Here is a 14877-nt window from a genome sequence, read left to right as displayed (position 1 = left end):
GACAGCATTTTCTATCATAAGTCCTTCAGAGGGAGGAGATGGATATTCAACGAAATAGGGGACTTCCAAACCTTCCTGATAAAAAGACCAGAGCTCAACAAAAAATTTGATCTTCAAGTACAAGATTCAAGAGAGACATAAAAGGGGAATTTCCCTGAAAAGATGGAGCCATGCAGCGAGGCCTTCTCCCATCCAAGGAAGGAAAATGAAATCTCTTAATGACTTAAAATGTCCCAGAGAGATTCTTGTGTTGACTAAATGGGCCCAAATCCACCGCTGGGATGTGAATTAGCCCTGAGGCCTGTTTTTTAAAGTCCTATTGAGGATTTTTAAAAATAGCTTTTCCATTCCCTAGCCCCAATCCTCCTTTGTAACAAAGAAGTAAAGCTCATCAAAATAAATGAATAAATTCCCCCCCCCAAAAAAACAAAGTCCTTCAGAGTTGTCTTGGATCACTGTATTGCTGAGAATAGCTAAATCATTCACAGCTGATCATCTTACAACATTGCTGTTACTTTGTACACTGTACATTTCACTTTGAATCAGTCCATACAGGTCTTTCCAGGTTTTTTGAGAGCATCTTGCTCATCATTTCTTATAGTACAATAGTATTCCATCATAATCACATACCACAACTTGTTCAGCCATTCCTCAACTGATGGCCACCCCCTCAATTTCCAATTCTTGGCCAGCACAAAAAAAGCTGCTATATTTTTGTACATATGGGTCCTTTTCCCTTTTTCATCTCTTTGTGATACAGACCTAGTAGTGGTATTGCTGGATCAGGATCACAGTATGCACTGTTTGGTTGCCCTCAGGGCATAATTCTGATCCTTAAAAAGGTTAAACCTCAATTATCTAGAGAAAACTTAACATGACAAGACTCATTGTCTCAAGGGTTCTAACAGCTCCAGAGAACTGAAGCTTTATTACACTAAGTAAAGACCAAATCATTTACCATCATTAGCTGGATACCTGGGATTTTCATAACATATTTCCTTCCATACTTATTAAACTTATCTGTTACCACTATATACTTACTACTCCCAGGAATTCACTCTTTTGGGTATGACCAGTACACTTATATTAAAGAAATAACTTAGAAAAGAAATCCACTTTGCATGTTCATAACTTATCCCCTTTTTAACTGAGAGATGTTAGCATACAGAAAGGCATTACCATTTGCTTTCGATGTGCAGCTTGTTTGCCTTCTGATCCATGGAACTGAGTCTCCTTTTTCCCCCATCCAACAGTGATAAATTTGCCTACAGATTAAATTTGAAAACGTGAAAGATAAAACGATTAAGTTAAATAAATTACAACAAAAACTTCTATTATTTCCTGTGTAAGCTATTAATCAGCAATTACTTGAGCTTTTAGAATTTTCATTTAACTGACTCAAAGTAATTCATCTGAAATACCTTGTTTCTTAATACGTATACCTATTACTATGAAGACTTTAAAGAAGCATTTTCTATTTTCCTGTTCTTTAAAACTATTTTAGAGATTCATTTAACAATCTTCCTGGTAAGGTAGGCCAGTAATTTTATCTCACACAAGTGAGCATTTTTCAAAATTATGTACCCGTGAACAACGAGCAAATTATTGGAAAAGATAAAAATTTGCAAGCTTTCAACTCACCAGCTGCCATTCACTTTTCTTGATTTTTTTTTAAAACTTTAATTCAATTTTATTTTCAGTTCCAAATTCTCTCCCTCCTTTGGGTTTCTGCCCCAGAAACCAACTCTGAGCCTTCTGCTGGGTGGGAGTGAATGAGGAGATAAGTTTCCAAAGAGGGACCCTGTCTCCAAGTCACTGACAAATGTCTGTTCACACATGCTCAGCTATCAATTTGATATTCATGTACCATGTAGTTATTTGCTTATAATAAAACAAAGGCATTAGTGCCCAACTTTAAAATTAAAAGTATTAGAGGAAATGGTATTTCAAAGTTAGACTTTTACTCACTTTCTCCAAAATCATCTTGATGGATTTGCTTTTCAATAATTGGTTCAAATTCTTTGGTCATCAAAATTAAGGTCTGCTGGCCTGTGGGATAAAGAGAAAAAAATTTTTTTCTTTCCCAAGTTTTTGCTACTCCCTAAAGACAATATTTATTCTCCAAGGAAAATGTTTAGTACTCAAAAGGATAGGAAACTAGATCTGTGATTGCATTGAAACATAGCACTCTCAAGTGAAGAGATCCCTCTACTAAAAGAGGTTAACTGATCATTTTTAGAGATGACTAGAGCCCTTAGAGACCAGCAGGTATCTGAGATGAGACCAGAAGCCAGCTCTTTCTGGTTTTGAGGCTGGTTCTCTATCCACTATGCTAAGCTTTCACTCCTCAGAACTCAAAATATATCCTAATATTTCCTTTCATTTATTAGCTTGTCAGTGCTAGTGCTCATATGTGCACACACATGCCCTTATCCCTGTAACTGCATTAGTAATCACAATTCTGTTCCATGAACACTGATGACTACTATTCATTAAAGAATATTTGGGATACCACTAATACATTATTAAAAGTTATCTATTTACAGACACAATTACATACGGGATACAGACAGAAAGAGAAAAATAAAACTTTTTTTAAAAAATTGTTGATAAGGGTGTATCTTTCACTCTGGCATCTCAAAATTCCTAGATCTTAAATACTAGACTAGGTATATAAGATTAAGCTTAACTTAACGAGGTTAACTGTTAAGAACAAACAGCATCTTGAGACTTACCAACAGTGATTCTACTAGAAAAATACACTGCATTCTCACCCACTTAAATATTTTATGACCTTGCTTTCCCTTTCCACAAACTTAGAAAATAAGGTTTTAGCAGCACACTATGCTATAAGCTCTAAGGACACAAATGAGATTCCCTCTAGACTGTGATGCTATGTTACTTCTCCTCTCAAAGTCTTCCTTCTGATATATTTTTTTTAAAGAAACAGCTTGAAGATCCAACAAATTGAGCCAGAATACTTTATGAGAGGGTCAGTGTAAACTGTGACAACTCAACCTGTAACAAGAAGAACAAGTTCCTGGTCTGGACTCCAACTCATGACAGACAAACCACTGGCAACACTCCCAACACACTCCAGCTGAAACACACAGAGGAAAAGAAAAGTGAAATGCTGAAGTTCAAATGACCAGAAACTCAGAGTCACTGATTATTTAAGATTCCTAGTCCTGAATCAAAATAATAACCAAAATACCTGTAAGCACCACACCTAATTTTTTAAAAACAAAATAATAAATAATACAAGCTGTCCAAGATGGCTCCAATCTATGTTTCTGAGCTGATTCCAAAAGCTCCCCATTCTATCTCAACAGGCCTACTTACTGTACCTTGTACACAGTACTGCTCCTGCTGCCTCCATGCTTTTGTGAAAGTTGTCTCTCATTCCTGGGATGTTCCATTTCTCATCTCAGCTTCTTGAAATCCCTAGATGCCTACAAGGTTTGGCTCAGGTGACACTTGCTACTTGAGGCTTTTCCTAACTCCATCCCACCCCCCCAATTGTTTGGGCTCTTTCCCAACACCAATATTATTTTGCATTTATTTATTTAAGTACATACCATTTCCTCATTCCCTCCCTTCCCCTGCAAGAATATAAGCCCTTTAAAGACAAGGACTCTTTTATTCTTGTCTTTGTATTCTTAGCACAAATGTCTAACTGGCCCCTAACAGATGCTTATTGGAATGAATTAAACAAAATCTGAAATCCAATACACTTCTGATCATAAAATGATCTGGAAGTTTTATAATGGACAATTTATACAGCTGATGTAAGAGACAGAAAGACAAGACAGCAAAAAGAATTAGGGAAGCCAGTTCACTAATTTGGATACACTGTTAGTAAAAAAAAAAAAAAGGGGGGGGGGAGGAAAATCTATATATCTACAAAAAGAAAGTTTACTCCATCAACAATCTGAGAATAGAGGAAGATGAAGTGAGTTTAGAAGCTACCTTTACCCCATTAGTCTTAACACTCTGTAGCACTGATGAATTCATGACCAAAAAAAAAGTCACATTAGTTATTTAAAAGAAATGAATAAATTCAGACCCCAAAACAATTGCAACTTAGGATCACATTTTCTGGAAACAGTCGACCTACATAAAAGCACAAGGCATAGCTCTTGTCAATACTGTAACAGTCTCTCTTGTAAAGTTCTATGATTAGTCAATAGAAGACAATATAAATTCTCTACATGGTTCTAGCCAAAAAATATCCTCTCAACCAGGGATAGGGAACCTGTGTCCTCGAGGCCACATGTGGCCCTCTAGGTTCTCAAGTGTGGAGGATTTTTCTGTAAAACTGTGACTCAATCAAAAGGCCACACCCAAGGACTTAGAAGGCCACAGGTTCCCCAACCTTGCGTCTAAACACTGCCAGAGCCAGGATAGCAACTCTATTAAGTATAAGGTCACAACATGGAATACAGTGACATTTAACTTCTAAAAAATATACTCCTAAGAATATTGTAACTGATTCAAATCAAGATCTTTACTGTAAACACAGGACACATTAGGCCACTTTTCAGGTTACCTGAAGACATTTATTCAACTTCCTTTTACCTGGCTAGTGCTGAGACTACAGAGTAGAACATCTCCCGCAGCTGTAGCCACACACACAGACTCTTGATCTAACAGGTCCTGGACACCCACAATGCAGCCACTGCCATCTTCTGGAAGAAAGCCCTCTGACATCAAAGAAATCTCACAGGTTACCTTTCACCCAAAGAAAAGAAGACACAAATGAGAAAACCAAGGCTCTCAAAACAGCATAGAACACTCAGATCATAAAATAATGTTTAATGGCCTTACAAGTACAGAAGTTTCATAAAATACCTTCAACTAGGGAAAATTTAAAGCCCTGCTAAGGGAAAGATCATAACAAGTAAAGAGTCAGTGAGATCTACTTAGAGGAATGGCAAGCTAATGATAATACACTCTATCTTCAAATTGGGTAAAAGCTGAAAGAATACAAAGACTAAATGTTCACCTCCTGAAAGGCAGAAAGTAGGATGATGGGAAGAGAGAACCTAGTTAAAAGGATTCCCACTATTTCAATCCAATCCTGTTTGTTCTAGGCAGAAATTGCATTCTGAGTACTCAGGTGTTTTCAGGGAATTCAAGTCAATAGGTCCAGGCAAATTACATCCCAGGGTAATAAAATAAAAGCTATAATAAACAGGAGTGGCACTCCAGAACTGAAGATGGGCAAATGTTCCATTTTTTGGAAGAGGAAAAGTATATAATTTAATTTGTAGAACAGTGACCCTCACTTAAACTCCAGGCAAAATTTTAGAGGTGATTGTTATATCCATCAATATCAACGTCATTCCCTTTTTGGGGAGGGTTATTAAACTGAAAGATCCAACTGATGTTATAGCAAATATGAATTTCAGTTAGAATGTGCACAAGGTATCTAATGATACCTTTGAAGAAAAAAAGCAGATGTGCTGTAAATGACAATACTTGAATATACTCAGAACTAACTGAACCCCAAACTGGCCCCAAAGGGTAGTGACTAATGGATCTGTGTAAACCTGAGGAGAAGTCTGTAGAGAATTGCAATAAGGTTCTGTTGGTTCTTCTCCCTTTCAAATTTTCATCAGTGACTTGTAAGGAGGCAAAGATAACATGTATGTGTGTTAAATCAGCAGTTGGCATAAAACCTAGAGATAACTAATATAGTATATGATAGAATTAGAATTTTGAAGGATTTTAGAAGGCCAAAATAAGCTTAATTTAATTTAAAAAAAAAGATAGGAATGAATATAAAGTCCTTACCAATTACACCTTTAAAAATTAACTGCATAATACAGAATGGAGGTAATATAGCTAGGGGAGAATTGATGTGAAAAGGATCTGGGGATGTTACTAGACTTCGAGCTCAATTTAAGTGTGATATGGCAGATTAAAAAAAACAACAACATGATTTTAGGCTGCATTAGTAGAAATATGGCATCCAGAACAAAGAAGGTGAGAGCCCTACTGTACTGCTGTCCTGAACACATCTAAAATATATCTAGATGGGGGCACTGGCCCTGAAGTCAGGAGGACCTGAGTTCGAATCTGGCCTCAGACCAAACACTTGACACTTACTAGCTGTGTGACCCTGGGCAAGTCACTTAACCCCAATTGCCTAAAAAATAAATAAGTGAATGAATGAATAAATAAATAGATAGATAGAGAAATAAAATAAAATAAAATATATCTGGATGAATGAAAAGTATTTCAATTTCAGGAATGGAGAAGCCAGAAAATGTCCAAGAAAAGAGGACTCTAATCCATGCCACAGGAGGCACTGGTTAAAGAACTGAGTATGTTTAACCAAAAATGGGAACATGTAAGGAGTTGGTAACTGTCTTCGTATGTGAAGTGTTGTCAAATGGAAGACTTGTTCTACTTCATTCCAGATGATAGATAGATCTAGGAATAACCATGGAAGCTGTAGAAAGGATTTTAACTAGACATAAGGGGGAAAAAATCATAATAAATTGGTCCTGTCCAAAAGCAAAATGAACTTCCTGGCAAGACTAATCAGGCAAGGTTGTACTACGTAGCTCCCAAGGTCCCATCCCACTCAGAAATGCTAAAATTCTAATTTTAACTGTTCAAAAACTATAATAAGTGGTACTAAAACTAAAGTGAACACCAGTGCTTCAATAGTTGTTTATTAGAGCAGTATGGGAATCTGAAAGAAGAAAAAAAATTTCAGTAGTTCCTTTCAGTTCATTTGTATTTTCTTTTTTAGATACCATTGTCACTTCCTAATGAATTTCTCTCCCTTGGAACAAATAAATATAATCAAGAAAAGCAAATCAACACATTGGCCAGTTCTGAAAACACATGCCTCACGCCATGACTATGGTCTATGACTTCTCTTCCAAGAGGCAAGAGGCATATTTCAGCATCAGTCTTCAATTCTAGCAGTTTCTGAAACAATTTTGGGACCCACAAACCCTCAGTAAGCAAAACCCAAATTTATATTAACTTAACAAGGCGTATGCCTTTTCACTCAACAATTCAAGCAAGTAATTATCTCTAATATGTACCTATAACACCTATAAATAAAAAGGTTGGTGTCTCCTTTCCCCCTATTAAAGTCCCTATGGGATGTGGAACAAAAGAAGAATGTAACTACTCAAAACCATAAACAAGTATTCTTTCAGTGGAAATGGAACAGTGATTATACATATATACAACCACACCCACATACATATATCTATATCTATATACATCTATATAGATATAGATATAGATATAGATATAGATATAGATATAGATATAGATATAGATATAGATGTAGATATAGCTATAGATAAAAACACACATTCATATATCACCTGAATCTTACGGCAAACAGAGAATGGAAATAGATCATTACTTGAAATAACTACACCTTTCATAACACATGTAAATCAGTAGGGATTTCTCATTAAATGAATAATGAAAAACCATACAATTAAAATGATGCCACTAGAACCTAGAGAAAGAACTGCAGAAAGTTTAAAAGAACTGGACAAAAGACTATGACAAGATGACATAAAATTCTCCCACAGTGACTCACTTCTCTTGCAACAGGATCCACTTCTATAAGCCCATATCCTGAGCCAATGAGCAATGTCCCCTGATCAGTCCTGAGAGAAAAGCACTGAGGTTTCCCAAGAGTCTGAATATCCTTGAATTCCAAGGTCCGAAGTAACTTTAGGTTGCGCATGGTGAATGAACAACTGTTGGGAAAAATAAACTTTCAAACTTAAGCAGCATTCAATCAAAAACCAAAAATGAAACGCTTAAGTCACAATAAGTGTTTCATATTTATGAGTAAGTGGGCATCAGGAAAAAGGCTAAGAAAATAAAATCAGGCAACTACAATTCTTATTGCACAAATATATATTCGCACATGATCTCTCCCTCCCTCCCTCCCTGCCCCCCCTATATTATATGAAGGCATATAGCAGATGGTCAGGAACTGAAATCTATTTCCGGCTCTACCATTTAAAACAAGCAAATCTATGAATTTCATATTTCTTTAGCACTGAAAAAAAAATCCTGGATACTTCAAATATCGAAAACATGAAAACACCCAAAGCATATTCTATCTCTGGGTTACTATTATTTAAGTAAAAATAATTTAATAAAATAATATATTATCAAATGAGTGATAAAAGATATGATCTTATATAAAAGAAAATAAAACTGTATGACCTTGGGCAAGTCACTTAATTTCTCTGGAAAAGGAAGGAGTCTGATGGCTTCCAAGGTAATTTCCAGGTAAAATCTATTATCCTAAATTCTCAAATGAGTACATGGACAAATTATGCTGAACAAGAAGCATTATAAAATTAGTACTCTGAAAAATGTCTTAGGAGTTCAATGACCTCATAAAAAGTTGCTTAAGATAATTAAATCCTGGGGCAGCTAGGTGGCGCAGTGGATAGAGAACCAGCCCTGAAGTCAGGAGGCCCTGAGTTCAAATCAGGTCTCAGACTCAGACCAAACATTTGACACTTACTAGCTGTGTGACCCCGGGCAAGTCACTTAACCCCAATTGCCTAAAAATAAATAAATAATAAAAAATATCTAGATCCTCCTAGTAGGAATTTTTTTTTCAATCCAATCCCATGAAAAAGTTCCAAAAGACTGCCCAGGATATAGAAGCCTTTTGAACTAATAAAAATATACTTTCATGACATCAAATTTAAAACTTAAAAAGATTAAATACAGTATATTTTTTGTGCAGACCATTATATAAATGCTGGCTACTATCATCATTAGCCTACATACACTTCAGCCTCTCCAAGCCTTTAAAAAGTTTCTCTGACAACTATACTTTAAACTAGAAAACCGATCCATCTTCCATCCCTTTTACTGCCAAACTTCTTTAAAACAAAAAACCCCACACACCATCTATACATATCCACCTCCTCACTATTTAGTTTTTCATTAAAGCCTTGCTATCTAACTCTCCCCCCCTCACAGCACTGATTGCTCCATGGTCACAAACAGCCTATTAATGGCCAAATCCAAAGGCCTTTCTTTGGTCCTCATCTACCTCTCTGTAACATTTCATACATGGCTTGCTCCTGCTACAGCAGGGGTGGACATATGTGGAAGCTTGGTATAGTCTATGGACCTCCTCAGAATAATATTTTTAAATTTATTATATATATATAGGATTACAAAGAAAACCAGTAATACTGAACTTCATGGGCCCTAGAGGTTAAGAACTCTTGTTCAAAAGACTACAGAATACATCATAGAGATGTGGCTAAAGTGCTTCACCCGGAATCAGGAAGAGCTATGGTCAAACCCTACCTCTGATGGTGACTCATCCTGAGATCCCTGACGTGCCACTCAACCTCTCTGAAGCTTTGTTTCCTTACTGCAAAATAGGGATAAGTATAGTACCCTCTCAGGGCTTCTTGAGACAAAACAGATATTATGTAGGTACAGAACTTTGTAAAATGTAGTGAGCTACATAAATATTATAACTCTCTCCTCCTTGGCTTCAGAGAAACCACATTCCTTTGGTTTTCATCCTATCTTTCTTCTCTATCTCCCTTGTTATCTGCTTTTTTCTTCCCTATCTCTTCAGAAAGACGCTCCAGAGAGTTCTGTCCCTTAACCTCTTTTTCTCTCCAGATTTTCTCCCTCAGTTATCTTATTTATTTTCATAATTTCAACTATCACCTCTTTACAGACATCTCCTAAATCCATATATCCAGCTCCAGCTTCTTTCCTGAGCTCCAGATCTAGATCTCTAATTGCCTATAAGATATCTCTATATGGGGACCACGTACCTGAAACTCAACATGTCCAGAACTAGAATGATTATCTTGCTCCTAAAACCTGTACCTCTCTGACCTGACATCCATGGTATCATCACCAGTACTCCATGTTCAAAACTTTATCACTCCAAAGGACTCATGATGGAAAATACCGTCCACATCCAGAAAAAGAACTATGGAGTCTGAATGCAGATGGAAGCATATTATTTGCTCTCTTTTTTTTTGTTTGTTTCTTCTTTTCTTGTGCCTTCTCCCATTGGTTCTAATTCTTCTTTACAACATGACAGTTGAAAATAGGTTAAATACAAATGTATATGTAGAGTCTATATCAAATTGCTTGCTGTCTTGGGGTAGGGGGAGGAGAGAGACAGGGAGAAAATCTGGAACTCAAAATCTTATGGTGCGAATGTTGAAAATTAAAAACCTTTGTTATTTTGAAATGTTCCTTCTCCTTAACCTCATATTCAACCAATTATCCCATTGATTCTACCTCCTTGGCATATCTGAGTTAGATTTTACCTGTTCTAGAATAAATCCCCTAACAAACAACAGAACTCTCCTTTTTCTTCTTTATCCTCTAGTTGCTGCTGGTGATAGGAAATGTATATATAGGTCCTGCTGCAACTAGCAATGGTTATAATAAACTACTTGTAAATATACCTATATACTTTGTTTCTCTTCCTCTTTCTTCTTGTGTGAATGACCAAAGAAGAGTAATTTTCAGCCTGTGCTAAACTGGTGGCAAGACAAGGGCTACAATCCATGGATGGATTTGGTTCATGTAGTAAATGGATGGTAACTATTTTTCTCCATTCTCATTGCCAGCAACCCTATTTCATTCAGATCCTTAACAACATTCAAGGAAAACTTGTCAAGAGTCTCCTAAATGGACTCCAACCTCCAGTCTTCCCTCCCTCCCATCCACAGTACTCTCAAATTAATCTCTCTAAACCACAATTCTGACCACTTATCCTCTCACTGAAAACCTCTAATAGTTTCCTACTGCCTATGGAATAAAGTCCAAATTTCTTTAGGCTGCCATTTAAGACTTCCCCAGACCTGGCCCCAAACTATCTTTCTAATTAGAAAGCTGCATGTTATGGTGGACAGTCATGGACTGGACCTGGTCATACCCCACCTTTGAAACCTACTAGCTATGTGAAGATGACAAAGTCACTTAACTTTAACAACCTGCAGTTTCCTCATCTTTAAAATGAACATAATATATGTGAGTACTTACCTCACAGAGTTGTGACATTCGTATGAGATAATAAATGTGAAGCACTCTGTAAACTTTAATGCGCTATAAAGAGGTCAGCTGTTATTATGAGGATCTCCTCAGATCACAGATTTAGAGATGGAAAGGACCTTAGAGGCTATCTAGTCCAACCCAAGGGGTGCTGGGGTCTCTATGTGAATTTCAAACAATACTACTCCCTTGCTTGACTATTAATTGACATACTGACTCTTCTGACCTTCCCATGCACTGACAATGAAGGCAGAAGAACGGGTTATTTTTTCATTCATTCACTCAACACACTTAATGTGACTAAAGTCTCCTAAATGTTTCTTTCCAGCTCCACCTTCCTTCCTGGCACTCGGACTTAACAAAAGCTTAATGACTGAGACTGACTTTAGGGGTGGCTAAGGAAACTGAAGTTTTGGAAGATTAAGTAATTTGTCCCAGGTCAAAGAGGGAGTGAGAGTCAGATATGGGATATGATTGAAGAGCCAGCATGCTCTTTCCACTATACCACACATTGTCTCATTATTCCCCCTTCCATACCCTTACACTCCTGGTTTCCTAACAATCTCCTTCTCTCTCCCCCTACACATTCACCTCTCTACTTTTGCCTTTCCCCCAATTCTCCTAGTTCAAATGCTATCCATCCTTTAAGGTCTAGCCCAAATGTCATCTCTATGAAGCCCTCCTTAATCAATAAACATTTAAGTGTCTACTAGGTGCTAAGCGCTAGGGATACAAAAAGAGGCAAAAGGCAATCCCTGTCCTCATGGAGCTTACAGTCTAACAGGGGAGACAACATGCAAATAAATTGTACACAAAGCTATATACAAGACAAATAGGAAATAACTAACAGAGGGCAATGGGGAAGACTTCCCGCTTTAGAAGATGAGATTTTAGTTGAGACTTAAAGGATGCCAGGGAGGTCAGCACGAACATTAATCCATGGGCATACGTAATCTCTTCCTTCCCCGAGCTCCTACACGATCCTTTGTGCCTCTCCTGTGCCCATTCCTCCCGGTGTTAGTTATCTGTCTGAACGTCTTCTCTCCCACAGATGGTCAGCTCCGTGAAGGCCCGGAGCCCATCTCAACCAACCCGGTGTGTCTGCCTCCCTGACCACGCCTCACTCCCCGCAAACATTAAGCGGGGAACGAAGGAATCAATGAAGGGAGCGGCCCCTTCTTCCGCCTCCTTCCCGGCTGCGGCTGTCGAGACAGAGTCGGCGGACAGCAAGGAGACAAAGCATCAATGAACAGTTAATCCAGGGCGCGTACGTGGTGAAAATCCAAGGTGAACCCCCAGCGCCCCCGAGAAGCCCGAGCCCCTTGCTGTAGCGGGCACGCGCACAGCCGCTCCTCCAGGAGAGGGGTGGAACGCGCATGCGCCCTATGAGGGTGCCTCCGCGCCCTGCCCGCTCGGTCTTTCTCAGGAATGGATCCCAAAGGGCCGGATCCCTAAGGGCCGGATCCCCACCACCCGAAATAACTGCGCATGCATTTACCTGCGGCTGCTCTCTGTCTAAAGGGAGTCCGGCAAAGTCCGAGCGTCGCCCGTAGCCACGCGTACCCTTGTCTCGGTGTGCACACCGTCCCCGACGCTACGGCGTACGCGGGCGAGCCGCGAACCTCTGATACGCAGGCGCCGGGGCTCACGGCACCGACCTCGCTCCGGGCCGCGCGCGCTCTGGTTTCCGGCCGACAAGCACGCGCACCAGTTCTACAGAGCTTCTTGGGCCCCCGAGGGGCTTGCCGGGAGAGGCCGCTGGAGCCCGGTATAGAGGTGGGGTGAGCTAGCTCGGCTCCAGCGTGGCCACGGGGAAGTACACGTGACAGCAACACAGCCTCGTGACCGCGGCGCAGACACGTGATGACTTCAAGGGAAAGGGCGGGAACGCTGAAAGAAGGGCGTGCTTAGGCAGGAATGAGGTGTGAGCCGCGAGTGGGGAAAAGCCAGCAGTGGTTCCTCCCCACATCCTGATCCAGAATACCGAACTGCCCGCGCTGTCTGGCACGGAGGCTCCCTGGGATGGGGGCGGGGAGGACAGTCACAGGAAGAACTGCCCAGGGTCCCCCCGCCCCCGTCTGGCCACCACCTCCCACACTGGTGCCGGCTCTGAAGTTTGCTGCAAGTCTCTAGGTCGTGACGCTTTGGCAAACCTCCCTCTCCCCACCCCCACATCCAGTCAGGTGGCCAAGTTAAGGTTGAGTTTGCATCATCCCTCATCCGACACCTTCCATTCTACATTACCAAACATCCTAGGTCTGTGCCTCTCCCGACAACTGTAATCATAAGAGCTTAGTAGGATTTCCCTGCTTCCAGTCTTACATCTCCCCATTCTCACTCGCCATCCTTCTCCCCACCCCACTAGTTGCTCCTACACTCAACTCAACAACAAATTTGTTGTTGTTCAATCGTGTCCAACTCAATGGGATCCCACAGACAAAACATGGGTTTTCTTGGCAAAGATAACAGAGTAGTTTGCCATTTCCTTCTCCAGTGTGTCACCATTTTACAGATGAGGAACTGAGGCAAATAGGGGTTAAGTGACTTGTCCAGGGCCACACAGCTAGTAAGTGCTGGATTTGAGCTCAGATCTTCCTAACTCCAGGTCTGGTGCTCTATCCACTGTACCACCTAGCTGCCCAGCTCAACACTTAACAACTAACAGAAAGAACAAGCTGGTCTGCGACACCTACTACTACTTAAAAAAAAAAAAGTTAAATGGCTCCCTGTTGCTTACTGAAAATAACAATAATTAGAACAACAAAAACTAAACAGTTCAAATTTGGCCTCAAGCACTTTAGCTGTGTGACCCTGGGCAAGCCACTTCACCTGTTTGTCTTAGTTTCCTCTTTTGTAAGATGAGGATAGTAATAGCCTTGTTGTGAGGATAAAATGATGACATTTGCAAAGAAACTATATAAATGCTAGTTATTATTATTATTGAAGTTCCTCTATGGTATGACTCCAACCTACTTTTCCAATCATATCTCACATTACTCCTATGCCCATTTCCTTAATGCATCCGCCGATTGAAATCCTTCTAGAACCAGCTCAAATGCTCCATTCCCTGGTACCCTGGACTCTCTGAGCATTTTATGTCTCTTTTTTGGACTTCTGAATGAATTAAAACGCAACTCAAGGAGTTCACTCACATTTTCCTGGGAGTTGAACCTGGAGGTTTCAACTGAATGTAATTGCAAAGCAATTTCCATCAACAAAAAAACATATCAGTTTCTGATTTTGAACTACGTACACCACAGTTGCTTCTCTGGATGATAACCATGGGGGCTGGGCTGAAAGCAGGGCTGGTAGTGTGGGGTATGCTGTTATTCCCAGAGTTCTTGAGCTCAGTGTCCTGGGCTCCTCCACTGAGGTCTGAGTGCCCATGGTAGTCCAGGCTTGTTTAATGTGGCTGGACCATGTTGCTACCTATCCCTCCCTCATGGTACCTTGCTGTTTCAGCTAGGCTGCCTTGCCTGGCCTGGAAATGGCATTTGGTCAGTAATCAGTGAGGATGTTGGTGCCTCCACTAGGGTTGCTTCCTTGGATGATGGTTGCAGGGTCTGGGTTGCAAGGAGGAATGCTGGTGGTAGTGGTAGGGTGGTACTTATGCCCACTAGTGTCAATTGGTCAGCAGTTAGTAGACATATCTTACCTTTCCTACTAAACAGTAATTTCCTTGAGTCAGTCAACTAATATTTAAGTGCCTGCTATGTGCCAAGCACTGTGCTAAGCGCTAGGTATACAAAGAAAAGGAAAGAACAAACAGTGCTGCTCTCGAGCACTATATATAATTTATATAACTATATAAATAAAAATATATAA

At 39.8% G+C, this 14877-nt stretch overlaps 1 protein-coding gene across 2 annotated transcripts in view; it reads right to left on the bottom strand.

Annotated features, from left to right (window-relative positions):
• The window catches only part of ELP1 (elongator acetyltransferase complex subunit 1), a 69670-nt gene extending 57030 nt beyond the window's left edge, over positions 1 to 12640 (bottom strand). Inside the window, exons 1-6 of one of the 2 annotated variants that reach the window (XM_020995507.2) lie at positions 12551 to 12640; positions 7580 to 7742; positions 4579 to 4731; positions 3019 to 3100; positions 1969 to 2049; positions 1180 to 1265 (exon numbers count right to left, since the gene is read on the bottom strand). In XM_020995507.2, coding sequence (XP_020851166.1) covers positions 1180 to 1265; positions 1969 to 2049; positions 3019 to 3100; positions 4579 to 4731; positions 7580 to 7729 — 552 coding nt within the window. In that variant the 5' untranslated portion in view covers positions 7730 to 7742; positions 12551 to 12640. Of the gene's footprint in view, positions 1 to 1179; positions 1266 to 1968; positions 2050 to 3018; positions 3101 to 4578; positions 4732 to 7579; positions 7743 to 11900; positions 12348 to 12550 lie in introns of those variants that run through there. The other variant, XM_020995508.2, reaches the window with a different exon arrangement.
• Between the last annotated feature and the right edge of the window lie 2237 nt (positions 12641 to 14877).

Source organism: Phascolarctos cinereus, unplaced genomic scaffold (assembly GCF_003287225.1).
Source record: "Phascolarctos cinereus isolate Bilbo 61053 unplaced genomic scaffold, phaCin_HiC Scaffold_4;HRSCAF=312, whole genome shotgun sequence".
Classification (NCBI taxonomy): Eukaryota; Metazoa; Chordata; class Mammalia; order Diprotodontia; family Phascolarctidae; genus Phascolarctos; species Phascolarctos cinereus.
Note: the sequence above shows the minus strand (reverse complement) of the source record. Positions and strands in the feature narration are given on the sequence as shown.